At 29.5% G+C, this 13470-nt stretch overlaps 1 protein-coding gene across 1 annotated transcript; it reads right to left on the reverse strand.

Annotated features, from left to right (window-relative positions):
* Positions 1-5479, reverse strand: LOC126742290 (cytochrome P450 18a1). Its single transcript, XM_050448922.1, has 5 exons — positions 4897-5479; positions 2265-2653; positions 1907-2069; positions 1556-1820; positions 1-1231 (listed from the first exon to the last, which is right to left on the reverse strand). The coding sequence occupies exons 1-5, from the start codon at positions 5258-5260 to the stop codon at positions 832-834; spliced, it is 1581 nt and encodes a 526-aa protein (XP_050304879.1). The 5' UTR covers positions 5261-5479; the 3' UTR covers positions 1-831.
* Positions 5480-13470: the final 7991 nt, after the last annotated feature.

The raw sequence follows: 13470 nt of genomic DNA on the forward strand, positions 1-13470 counted from the left end.
TAATTATTAAAATAATTTATTGCAACTTATTTAAGATAAAAGTTTATTAAAACAACAACCTTACAAACAAAAAGTCTTCATCTCTAAAACTGTTTATAACTACACTACATGCACAAATTGCGAACCAAAGGCAAACAGTACAAGAAAAATGGTAATCCGTACATATAGGTACTACGCATAAATAAAAAAATAATACCTATATACTTTATTTAAAACCGTATATACAAACAATATGGCTAAGACCCTTAGTGGCATTATATCTACTCATGGTACGGCCTAAAGTTAAACGTATATGCTCGGATTGGTAGTAACCAACCTCACACAAAATGGTAAAAAACAAAACAAAATCATTGAACTCTCAAGTCAAAATGGTAAAACATGTATTAGGAATTGCATGAGGTTACGGTAAACACTGAATATGCTTGACTAGCAATTGTACTATAAAAAATATCAAACGGGGGCTCTGGAGCAGGTCGATTTAACTCGACTGTAAAGCTCAATTTAACAATGAGTAAGTATTAAGCTTTAATACTTCAGCGATGGCACACCATCAACGCATGAACACAATGGAGAAGAGAATATTAAATTAACTAATACTAGGGTAATAGGTAGCGGATATGAACACTTTAAATGCACAGCCGTCCAAAACTGGAAATCCACTTTTGGAAATTCATTATTTTGTAGTTAATTACAGCTAACAGTAAAACTAGTAAAAAGTTCAATATCATAAATTGGATATTTCACATTCACTGTAGCAAAGGCCCACTTAATTAAGTACAGTGCCTCAGAGGTAGGAACTATTTTAAGACCGTGCCCTTCTACACTTCGACACTAGTGACTTCCTGCTGATCTAAGTAATTCTTCCTCACCAACCATCGGCCTTCGTTTCAGACTCACCCTATAGGGCTTGGGGTTGATGGTGACTCCGACAATGCCCTTCAAACAGGGCAAAGTGTCTCCCTCTGGCACACTGATGTCGAATTTATGTAAAAGCGAGGACAGAAACAGGAACATTTCCATCCTGGCCAAGGTCTCTCCAAGGCACATCCTCCTTCCTACTCCAAAAGGCAAGAAATACTCCGGCTTGTGCACTTTTCCTTCTCCATTAATAAATCTGGATGGATCGAACTTTTCAGGCTCTTGCCAGAGATTGGGATCCATATGGACAGCGTGGAGAAGAGGGACTACTTGGGCGTGGCGTGGCAGATGGAACCCATTTAACTTAATATCTCTGCAACAATAAGCAAACTATTAATATTAACATTTACTTACGTAAACGAGTTTAAAGCGAGTTGCGTAAAATGAGCTGAGCTGGTACGCATACACACACACACACATTCATTAACAATTAAAAAGTCTTTTTGCGTATAGTTACGAAATCCCGTTAAAGAAATCGTCTTATAACTTAAACGCTACTGGGGCTGCTGCTGCTGCTGCTACTTAAAAGTTCGATGACCGAGAAAAATTTATTGAAATGAATTTTAGGCATACAATACTTTCACTTTTTTCACAGGTGTGAATTTCAATTAAGAAGTAATTTTTGTTTAATGCTTACCTTATGGGCGAATGGGTGGTTCCCATGGGCACGATACTGGATATCCGAAGGATTTCCAGTATGGTAGACTCGGTCACTGGCAAGAAAGTTAGATCTTCTAACTTTGGTAACCGCTGACGACCGACCACTTGGTCCAGTTCCTCTTGCACCGCCCTCATATGCTCTGGATTGTGCAGTAAAAACAGAACTGCCCATTGCAAGGAACTCTTAATGGTTTCCATACCAGCGGAAAATAGATCACCCACGATCTGTTGCATCTGACGATCTAGAAAAAAGCGATACAGTTAATTTACGATCATTCGACTACTAGGGCCAAAATGAAAGAACAAACGCAGTGATTTCTCTACTCACCAGGGTCTTTTCCTTCAAACAGTTGATCACCCTCACCATCCTCGTGAGCTTTCTGGATAGCGTCCAGATACGTATCCAGAAGGTCCCGCAGGTTGCTGGGGTCAAAAGTCCTTCTATGTTCGTCGATCAATTCCTGGAAGAATTCGGCCATTTCTTCACGATTCTGAAACAAACGTCCAATCAAATAATATGTTCCACAAAATAAAAAATGATTATGATAATGCACATTTAATCAAAACGCGCGTTATAAGGTCAAGGCTAACCGCGTTATTATTAAGGCGCGCTATTAAGATTTTATGTTCTAGTGAAAGTCTTTATCAAGGAAATTTATTGTTGTGCAAGGTGTATATATGCTTACTTTTGCGATTTTCTGGAAGGTCTTGCTGTTTCCAGGTAGGTAGCGTAAGATGGGGATAAAAAACACGTATTCCAGGGAGCCGAATAGCTTGAAACCCTCCTCGATCAGTTCCATGAACCTGATAAATCTGGAATCGTTGTAGGAGAACTTAACAGACATCAGGATGTCGCAGATCACGTTGGAGATGGAAACCGCTAGGATGGGGTTAAGATCTACCGACTGGCCGCTGTTGGACTCCAAGAAGTCCAGGAATCCGCTTACTTCGATCCCGATTCTGGCCTCCATATGATCCTTACGGGATCTATAGAAGGACATGCCGAATTTTCGTAAGCCGTCGTGCAAAAATCTTCTTTGGTCTTTCCAGAGTTTTCCGGACGTGTTTATGACACCTGAAAAAGGAATTTGGGAATTAGTGTAAAGTTAAATTGGGTTCTTAGCTAAAATTCCACCAGACAAATTAACGGTTTTTTTAAAAGGGAATTTTTTCTGAAAAATAATAAAAAACATCAACAAAAAAGAGAGACTCTCGTCGCAAATTAAGTGCTAAACGAAAACAAATATATTCGTAACACTTTTTTCCTCTTTAATGGCCGAGAGATTAAGCAAGATGATTGATGAGATCATTGGCTGTACTTGTAATCAACTATTAAAGATTATGAGGAAAACTGGGCTAAATGTGATAAGAGTATAGTGTGCGTTTTTTTTTGTTGATGTGAGAACCGACCCCGAAGGCCATTGGTTAAAACTGTGTCAATTATTTAGTGATAAGTGATAACGTTCTTTATTGTGTTTGTGCTGTGCAGTACTTAATAGAAAAAAAAATCGACGTAGTTAGTTTGATCGTTTCAAACATTGATTAAATTAATTAAATGGTTAATTTAAATTCAGATAAGCAGGAAGTTTTCGAAAACTTAGATAAAGCGATGTTGGAGCAACGCACGAATTTAAGGGATTTTTAAATAAAAAATAATAAAATTAATTAAAGGGATGTTGTCATTATTGACTAAACTAGAAGCTGATGTAAATTTAGTAGAGTTTGGTAATAATATGTTGGTAAAATTGCAAAGTGGATATTTTTAATTAATTTTACCTAAAAAGTATTTTGGGCAAAATATTTAATGCGACTTATCAAACTTTTTGGATTTTAATATAGAATGTAAAAAAATTATAATATTCAAGGTATATCAATTAAAATACAGCTGTAAAACATTATTTTAAAAATATTAAATGTATTTATAAAATTTATTAATTATGATCTAATTTTTTTTTACATTTGTAAGTTCTACTTAAAACTTCAAGAAGTTTGGTGGGTCACATACCATACTTGGGTAAAGCAGTTTCTCAGTTATTGTAATTTGAAAATTGCATTAATTTAAAAAGTGGAAATTTTATATAAATAAAACTTCTTGGGTTTGAATGTAGAATGTAGAAACATGCATTCATAAAATTGCTTTTTTATTACTTTTTTATCGAATAAAATAATTTTTTCTATAAATTTTTAAATTCTGCTTGAAATTTTAAGAAATGTGATGGGGCACATTTCATATTTTGGTGAAAACAATTTTTGAGTTATTGTAACTTAAAAATTTCAATTTTTAAAAAATGGATATTTTCAGTTCATTGTATCTAAAAAATATTTTAAGCAAAGTATTGAATGTGACCCATCAAACTTTTTGGATTTTAATCAAGAATGTAAAAAATATATAATATATAGGGTTTATCCTTTAAAATACGGCTTTGTACGTTTTTACTTGTTTACAGACTACATTTTTTTAAATATTGGATGCACTCATATTTTTTTTTTTATTAAATTAAATAATTTTTTTTATACATTTGTGAGTTTTTCGTAAAATTTCAAGAAATTTGTGATGCAATAACTCGGCAAAACAGTTTTTTAATTATTGTAAGTTTCAATTGCAGTTTTTAAAAAAGTGGAAATTTTCAACTGAATATATCTCAAGAACCGTTTGACCAATGTAAAATAATAATTGCTGAGCTAAATAAATGTTAAAATTTTAATGTACAGGGAAAAAAACATTTTTCATTTGAAATAGTGTAATTGTAAGTTTTTACCTGTTTACAGAGTATATTTTGTAAAATATTGGATGCATTGATACTTTTTTTTATTATTAATTTTTTATGAAATGAAATTATTTTTGTATTTTTAAATTCTACATAAAATTTCAAAAAATTTTGAGGATCACGTGCCATACATTGGTAAAACAGTTTTTGAGTTGCTATAACTTTAAAATTGCAATTTTTAAAAAAGTGGAAATTTTTAATTAAATGTATCTCAGAAACCATTTTACCAAAATTTGCCTGCGACCTATCAAATTTCTTGAAATTTTACATTGAATATAAAAATATGTTAATATATGTATAGGGTGTCCTATTTAAAATATTTCAGTTATAAGCCATTTTCATTTCATTTCTCTAAGTAAATTTAACATGATGATACTCTTAAGTTCTTATGCAAAATATTAAATGTAGCACATCAAATTTATTGGAATTTTATGGACAATTTAACAATGTATTAATATACCGGGAAGTTTGCAAAGTCAATTCAAGGACATTGACAAAAAAAGAAAAAATATTTACATAAACAAACAATTAAAAGCTCATATAAACTTACCATATCCTTCTAAAATAGAGGTAACTTCCGTGTTAGGCCTTCCAGTAAACTCCTCACGTCTGAACGCGTCCCTGATCGTCTTATAATCGCTGAGTACCACGATCAGTTGTGAGCCCAGCCTCGTCGAAATGAGCGATCCGTACTTGTGAGTTAAATCGCGATAGTGCAGGTGCAAATCGCCTTTGATCTTCAACAGACTGCCCAGGATCGGTAGACCATAGGGTCCTGGCGGTAGACTTCTGCTCTCCATCCAAGACTGTATACTCCTCACCAAAATCAACACAGCAATAAACACTAAAAGGATCTTTTTGGTCGCGTCTTCTTGCAAGACGCTCGACAGAACCGAGGCACTATACACGAACATTTTTCAAAAAAAAAAATTAATTATTATAAAGTTTTTTTGATGCGGTATGGTGTCGTACGAATTCAGTGAAAAAAATTTTTTTTTGGTAAGTGTGAGTGTTCGAGTTCACGTTGTATCTATTGGTGCAGTAATTCTACCATACTAGCGGTTTATATCGGTCTACTACGGACTTAAGAAGGCGCGAAGTGGGGCGACCAGAATGCGTAGAGTTGGTCGAGAGGCGCGATAATCCGACCAATCGTAAGTCGTACCGGTTAAAAATCGTATAGTGGGTAATAGAGTCCATTCATTAATTTTTCGTTTAGTCGTACTGCGGTTGCTTAAGGATTCTGTACTGTCGCATTTGGGAGTACTGTAGCGACGAGGTGCGGTGCGATTTTTCTTGCTTATTCAAGATCAAGGTCAAAGTAGTACTGACGCTGTAGTATTATGGTTGCAATTGACGCGTGCTTTTTGTTTTCCTTCATGTGTTGCAAAGTGTTCAAGTTTTTCTTTTGGTGAAAATTGATTTTTTGGGAATAAGCGATGGGTAAGTCGGATTAATTGGGGTGAAGTTTTTTTTTATTGCTTTCTTAATGGTTTATTTAAGCTTTTTTTAGTATTAATTTACTTTGCTGGTTTTAGCTTATTTTTTTACTGTGTTAGTAGCCTTTGCCCCATTTAATCGACTTATTATTGCTTTTTGTCCAAAATGTTACTTTCATTAATGGAAATCGCAAATACACCAAACATATGAAAAAAAACTTACTAAAAAAGTTATTAAGTAAAGTTTCACATAACAAATTGAAAAAATGCCAACTCAAAAAAATCTGAACTGGTGACTTATGAACAAGAATTACAATTAAATTTTTATTTCAAATAAGTTTAATTTGCTTTATTTCATATATTTTAATATTTGGTGCATTTAAAATTAGTTACAATTTAAAAAGAAACTCATATTTTAAATATACAATACAAACACGTTTTTAATTTTTAACAAATATCGCAACCTTAGGCAAACTTACATATATTATTTTAATCAATCATGGAAATAAAAAATAAATTATATAAGATGGAGTCTCTAACTAGCAATGTCTAAAATTAAGTATTTATTCATTTAGTCCAGTTGCTTGTACACCAGTACTTCGATATCCTCAAAAACTAGACACTTAATGGAATCACCAAAAAAAACACCGATTTTTCACTCTATGCTGTCAATGCTTTACTCTATACCGTCTGACGAAGACCTAATATAAGCCGAAACGTTAACAATAAAGAAAAAATATTTAAACGGCTTGGATTTTACTTGACCGCACTTGAGCACACCAACCCAACCCAACCCAACCATTAAAACTCAAAACAATAAAATTAAATATTTAAAAACTTATAATAAGAAAATAATTGAAGACACAAGTGGATAAAGGTGTCATGTATCAAAATTGTTATTCTGAGATAAATGAGTTTAAAGTTTTTTAATTGGATTTTTTTATGTTTTTTATATTTTTAAATTTAACAAATGGGATATCTTACATATTATTTCACTTTTTAATGGAAGGATTAATATTTTAGAAAAAATATATACTTTTGGAAAAAATATACTTTGAATGAACATAACACCTTTATCCATTATAAATTTAATTAAAAGAATTAAGGCAACATATGGAAAAAACGCTATTTGCACAAAATCATTTATTTATTAAACTTATGACACAAAATAAACAGCTTTACTTAACCTAATAAAGTATTACTTAGTTTTTCTCTTTTTCTTGACATTTTCTTGACTATCTTCCAAAATGTTTTCGTAAAATCACTTATATTTGAAGACACAAGTGGATAAAGGTGTCATGTTACGTTAGCACGTTTATCCAATAAAAAATTCCTAATTTCCTAATTCCTATAATATTTTTAATATTAGAAGAAAAAAACTCGTAGATATAAAAAATATGGCATCTTTTAAGAATATTTATGAAGAAAAACTATATATTTAAAAAAAAAGTGACGTGACACCTTAATCCACTTGTGTCTTCAATTATAAAATGTAAACATTAGAACTGAAGTACTTCTCGAGATTAGGATTTTTAAGAAAAAATTTAATCGAAACTTTTAATAATAAAGGCACATCATACAATATGTGAATATAATCCGAAATATAGAAGTAAATAAAAAAAAAAATACTTCCACTGCCTGGAAAATTTGTTTTATTCTTCCAGGCAGTTGAGCATTAAAAACTATGGTCAACTGCCTGGAAGGATCAAACGTTTTCCCATCATTCTTCCAGGCAGTTAAGAACCAAAAACTGTAAGTAATCAACTGACTTAAATTGAGATAATATAAGGCATTTGGGCTTTGACACATATCTTTTTTATATTCCTCAAGGCAATATATTCAAACAAGGGTTAAAAATTTCAGGATTTTTTTGAGCAGTATAGTTCTGCTTCCAATAATTAACATAATGCGTTGAACTGCGTGAAAAGGTAGGGAATAAAAAGGTTTAGCCGCCTGGAAGAGCCAAATGATGTTCAGTGATAACCTGCCTGGCAAAAATGTTTTTGTTATTTTTCCAGAAAGTTGAGACCCTAAACTTAGTGTATCTTATGTGAAAAATGGTGTATATTTTCAGGTCAAACTTGCGTTCAAAAATTACTTCAACTATCTGGAATATTCACTTTATTCTTACAGGCAGTTAATCATTAAAAACTATGGTCAACTGCCTAGAAGTGTCAAGGATGGCTAGTTTTATTTGCCAAAAGAAAATTAAATTTTAATACAATTCAACTTTTAGCCTGTACTAATCAAAAATAATTTTTTTATTAAATTTTATAGCTCAGTGTCAAAAATGCGTAGAAAGAAATATAATAGAAATTGGAATTTAGCCAAAATTCGTTGTCAACTATTTACTCTTAATTATTTTGATTTAATTATATAAAATTATTAAAACATCTACAATCCTAAAAAACTAAAACAATTGACTAAAGCCTTAAAAATTAAAATATTTTAATTGAAAAAATATTTAAAGCGATTAGAGCAAAATTCATAAAAATTAACAGCAACAAAAAATAATAATATAAATACTATTTCAACATAACTTCCAAGTTATGTCGAAATTTGCATTTATCAAATATATATTTTTTCTGAATTTTTAACACAATTGTCAAAAATACCTAAATGCTTAATTGTAATATAATACCTGCTTAATTTTAAATATATTTGCAAAAATGTTAATTCAATTAAATGAATTCATTTAAAAAATGCAACAACAGAATATAACGGCATACTAGAAAATTTATAAATGTTTTCTAATTTCAAGTTCGAAAATCTTAATTAAAACTTATTATTGGTAAAAATTGGTAAAATTTATACATTTTCCAACGAATGTTACTGATATTATTAAATGAAAATTTTGGAAAATTTATTTGAACCAATATTTAAAATTGAAATTTATCTAAATATTTGAAAATAAAATTATTCAAGTATGTGTTTAGAGATTCATTTTCCGATATTCATGAAATATTACTAATTATAAATAGAATTATTAACTTAATGGCAGATAGTAATATTTATATTTAAAACATTTAAAAAAAATTATAATTGGCGTTTGATTTTAAAATTTCAAAAAAAAACATAGTAACTAGTTCAGTTAATTTTTTAATGACAAATTCAATTACTTTAAAGATATTCATTTAAATCAGTTAAAAAATAATTATAAGTTTTAAAGATTATTACTGAAGTCTAAAGTTGAAATTCTCATGGGAAATTTTAATAGAAACTTGAAATAATAAAAGCATGTTAGAAATATTATTAATTGTATTAAATCTATATTTTTGTTCCTTTAATATAGACTTAGTTATTCATTTCTAATCTGAGAGTATAGGCAAAAAATCAACTGAAGTAAATTTTGTAAATAAATGTGCTACAAAATGGGTTCAATTGCTTATATAAAAATTGCCATAGTTGCTTCTATGTATAATACACTCAAATTAATTTACATTAGATGAATTTGGCGAACTTTCTCAATTATTTCAACAGAAAAATTATCACACATGATAAAAAGATAAAAACGAAATTTCTTAGGGATATTAAGCACGTAGAGAAGCAAGAAAAAAAAATGGTGCAAAGTATTAACTTATAATTTATAGTGGAAGACATACGCCTAGTTTTTTTACGTACTCCTAGTTATTTGCAAAATCTTCTGTAGATGAGTCTGTAGTAATGTACGTGTATCATTTCATATTTTAAAGTCCTTAGTTTTTTACTATATGCTCTTCAGTAATTTCTATTGAAGACCTACGTACCCCTAGTTACTAAGCTAAGATTTTTGTTACAAATGCCTGTAAAAAAATCAATTTCTTTTTTCATAGTTAGTTGTTTTAATACTAGAAATTTGACAAAATTTGAAAAAAATCTAGAACACAAATGCTTGGAAAATATTTTAAAATTTTGTAGCAAAAGAATTCTCGTTTCTTTTAGGTATTTGAACAATAAGGAATATTTCTTTCAGGCTTCCAGACCAAAAAAGTAATAAAAAAAGTAGAAAATTCAAAAAAGGTCCAAACTTGAAATACCGAAAAAATATATGAAAATCGTAATTTTTTTTTTATTTCACACCTTTGCAGCAAATTAATTTTTTTTAGCCATTTGATGCAAAGTACGGTAAAGATATAACAAGAATAAACTAGACGCTATAATATTGGAGTTTTATGATTTAAAAAAAGCGTTTAACTTTTAGCATTTTAAAATTAAAACCTATTTAATAGTGTTTACTGAAGAAATTCTTGCAAATATTTCAAAACTGTCAAAAGAAAATCGAAAATTCATTTTTATGGTCATAGATTTTGTTTTGGATATTTAAATGCTCATATGATATGTTCTTTGAATTCGGTCATTCTGTAACCTTGTCCTACATTTTTCACCTAGTCTATAATGCGATTCATTAACAGGATGAAGAATATTGGACTCATCTTCTTCTCTGCATCTCCTCTGTGGTTGGGTTGGGTTAGGTTGGATCAGGAACATATTAAAAAATTTAAAAACCGGATAGAATGGAATCAGCTATTTTTGAGAAATGTTATAAATGACCACAACAGTATATCTAATTTTAGGCCTATAGCTCTTATCCTGTCATGTCCAAAGTTGTCAATAGATTGATGAGGAAAGTAATGGTTTAATTTTTGAACAAGTTCATTATGTAAAGTCCTAGTTTCTCAAAGTTCTGTCTTGGGACCACTACTCTTTCTGTTAAAGACAAAAGATTCACGCATGGCATGTTTGCTGATGACACCACCATTTTATGGCATAAGAGGAATTTGGCGGATCTCGAAATGACTAAGAGATAAATAAAAACTAAAGTAATTGCATAACATGATGTGCCTCTTACGATAAAGCTAAAAGGCACCTACATTTTTAATTACTGTTTATTAAAACATAATTTACAGTAATAAATAGAGATATAGGTATCATTAGTTTTTATTTTTAATCCCAGTCGATAGTCAACCTACAGAGTAACCTAGAGCACGAATTTTTCAGCAATACTGTAAAAATGCCACAACATAATTTTAAGTTATAAAATAAGTAAGCATTAGTATCAAATAAATAATTAAAAACAATAGTTAAGTAAGGACATCAAAAATAAATGTTGATGATTTTTATCACACTTTTTATAAGAATTATTGAGATTACTAATTTGCAATAATAATAATAATGAAGAGAAAAAAGGATACTTGTCAATATGGCAATTTTTAAGCTTTTCATCTTTCTCATTCTACCAGCATTATTAATTCAAATAATTAAAACTAGTAATGTTATTTTATAACCAATTAATAAAGCTGAAAATTGTTTATATTCAGATATAATTATGCGTAATGCGTAATAGCAATAAAGGCATCTTATGTTCATCTAACGTTATTAATCTTCGAATTTCGTAATATATACCCAATGTTGACCGGCAAAAATTGGAAAAATCAATAGAACAATGAGTTATTGCTTTATTTCCTTACGATATTCGATATCTTTTGACAAAACGCTTAATAAATCATAAACAGATAAGTCAATTTTTGAGTAGATTATAGGCGTTTTTGAATTTGTTTGTAAATTCAGAAGGCCTTTGTGTTGCGTAACTATAGACTGCGCTTAATTTTTATTTTTTTATTTTTTGTTTACTTTATTATGTAATAGTGCCAGATTTGATATGTAGGATTTAGTTTGTCGGATTAGGAATTCAACATGTATTTATTTGTTTGTTTTTTTAGTCAAAGCTTGGATTTATTAGAAATTGTTTTATTTCATAACACGATTTAAATTTAAGGTAAAAGATGATGTGTTGGATCTTTTGTAGTAAGAAACTTGTAAAATTTTATATTTTTTTAACAGGAGTCATACTACTTTCTTTTAACTATACTAAATGAAATTCCAAAAACCTAAATCTTTAATTTCTCATTTTTACCTTTTTTTCATTTTATTATCGATATATTGTAATTATTTGTATATTTTATCAAACATAGTAATTACTAATATATCTGAAAAACTTAACTAAGAAACGTATATTTCCATCATCACATTCAATTTACCGAAAATGTATTACCAAATCTAAGATAAAAAATTAAGGTCAAAACTCGAGTAAATATTTGGATATAATGAATAAAAGCTTGTATTAATAGGTTTAATGAGATCCACCAATTGTGTAAGTACATTAAACTTTTCCTTTACTGCATTATTTTATATTAATCCATAATTTAATCATCCTAATAAATCAGTCCGACCCTGAGATATGCAATCTGACTCGTAAACCCTTCCATGCAGACGATCCTAAATTTTAAGCCGGTTCCGACATCATTATTAGCCTTACGAAGGCGGTTTCGTTGATTGGACAGTTTTAAATGGACGAACTGGACAAATGGCGGGCACAATTTTTATTACTTTGAGATTATTTATTGCTATTTTAATTTTCAAAAAAACTGGCTCAAAAAAACTAGACTCAAAACTGGCGATTTTTTAAACAAATTATTATTAAGCAATTTGTAAAAAAAGAGTATTTTAGCTTTATTTTAGGTATTTATCCATAGAAACAAATGCAGAAATAAAAGTACTGTTTTTTCCATAATTTTTGAGAAAAGTGGAAAAATGCTTTTAATTTTATATCCTAGGATACGCAAAAAACATAAGATATCTTTTTTAATCTAATTTTTTCAATAACAATTATACATTTCTTATTTCAAACTAAATTTTAACTACCTGGAAGTATTTAATATTCACAATAAAATAATTTTTTATTTTGTCCAGGCAGTTAAAGTTTAATTTTTTTTTAGTTTGTTCATATTATTTAATTAATATTTTTTTGTATTTCTTTTTTTTTTGTTACATAATAATGCAATTAACATCTTATGATAACCATAAGAATCTTTCATGCAGACGGTCCCGGCTATTAAGCAGGTCAACATTATTATGCGCACGAGAGGCGGTTTTGCTATTTCGACAGTTTTTATTAGACAAACTGCATGGATGGAGAGACTTCTATATTTAAATATTTATTTTATATTATAGCAATATGACTGTATAATTTTAGGGAACTAGACGTAGATTCCTTTAATTGGTATAACCTAAAAAAAGTGCCTAAAAAAATTCTGTTTTTGCCGTGGAAGATTCTCTTTCTAGTTAATGGTAAAACTTGTATGCCATCGTCTAGCATGAGGCATTATTCTCATTCAAAAAGAGATAAAAGTACAGTTAAATAAACATTTATAAATATTCTAAACAGAATGCTAATTTACTATATTTATTTATTAATTTTTTGTAAAAAGCTTTTACTGTAACTTCTCCAAATAAAAGTCTATAAATCCTTATGGGTCGTTGCACTTTTAACAACAGTTACGAGAATATACGAGGGATAAAAATAAATAAACGCTGCCAAACGAATAATTTCCCCAAATCTACGGGGTCAGGCACCTCTCGTTGCAGATTAAACGTCAAATAAAAATATTCACATTATCAATTAGATTTGATTAAATTGAGTTTAATACTTCCGGCTGGGAGTAATTCGCTTATAAAAGCGTAATAAAAGTTGATAAATCTTGATTGGGCCCATCAATTTTTAGGTTATAGTCCTTATAGACCAAAAAAATAATAATACGGTAAAAATAAAAAGAATAATAATAAAAATTACACAATAAAGTCAAAAAAAAAAACTCCAATAATGCAATCGATTCTCGAATATTAATACGAACCCGATAAATTCATTG

This window comes from Anthonomus grandis, chromosome 11 (assembly GCF_022605725.1).
Source record: "Anthonomus grandis grandis chromosome 11, icAntGran1.3, whole genome shotgun sequence".
NCBI lineage: Eukaryota > Metazoa > Arthropoda > Insecta > Coleoptera > Curculionidae > Anthonomus > Anthonomus grandis.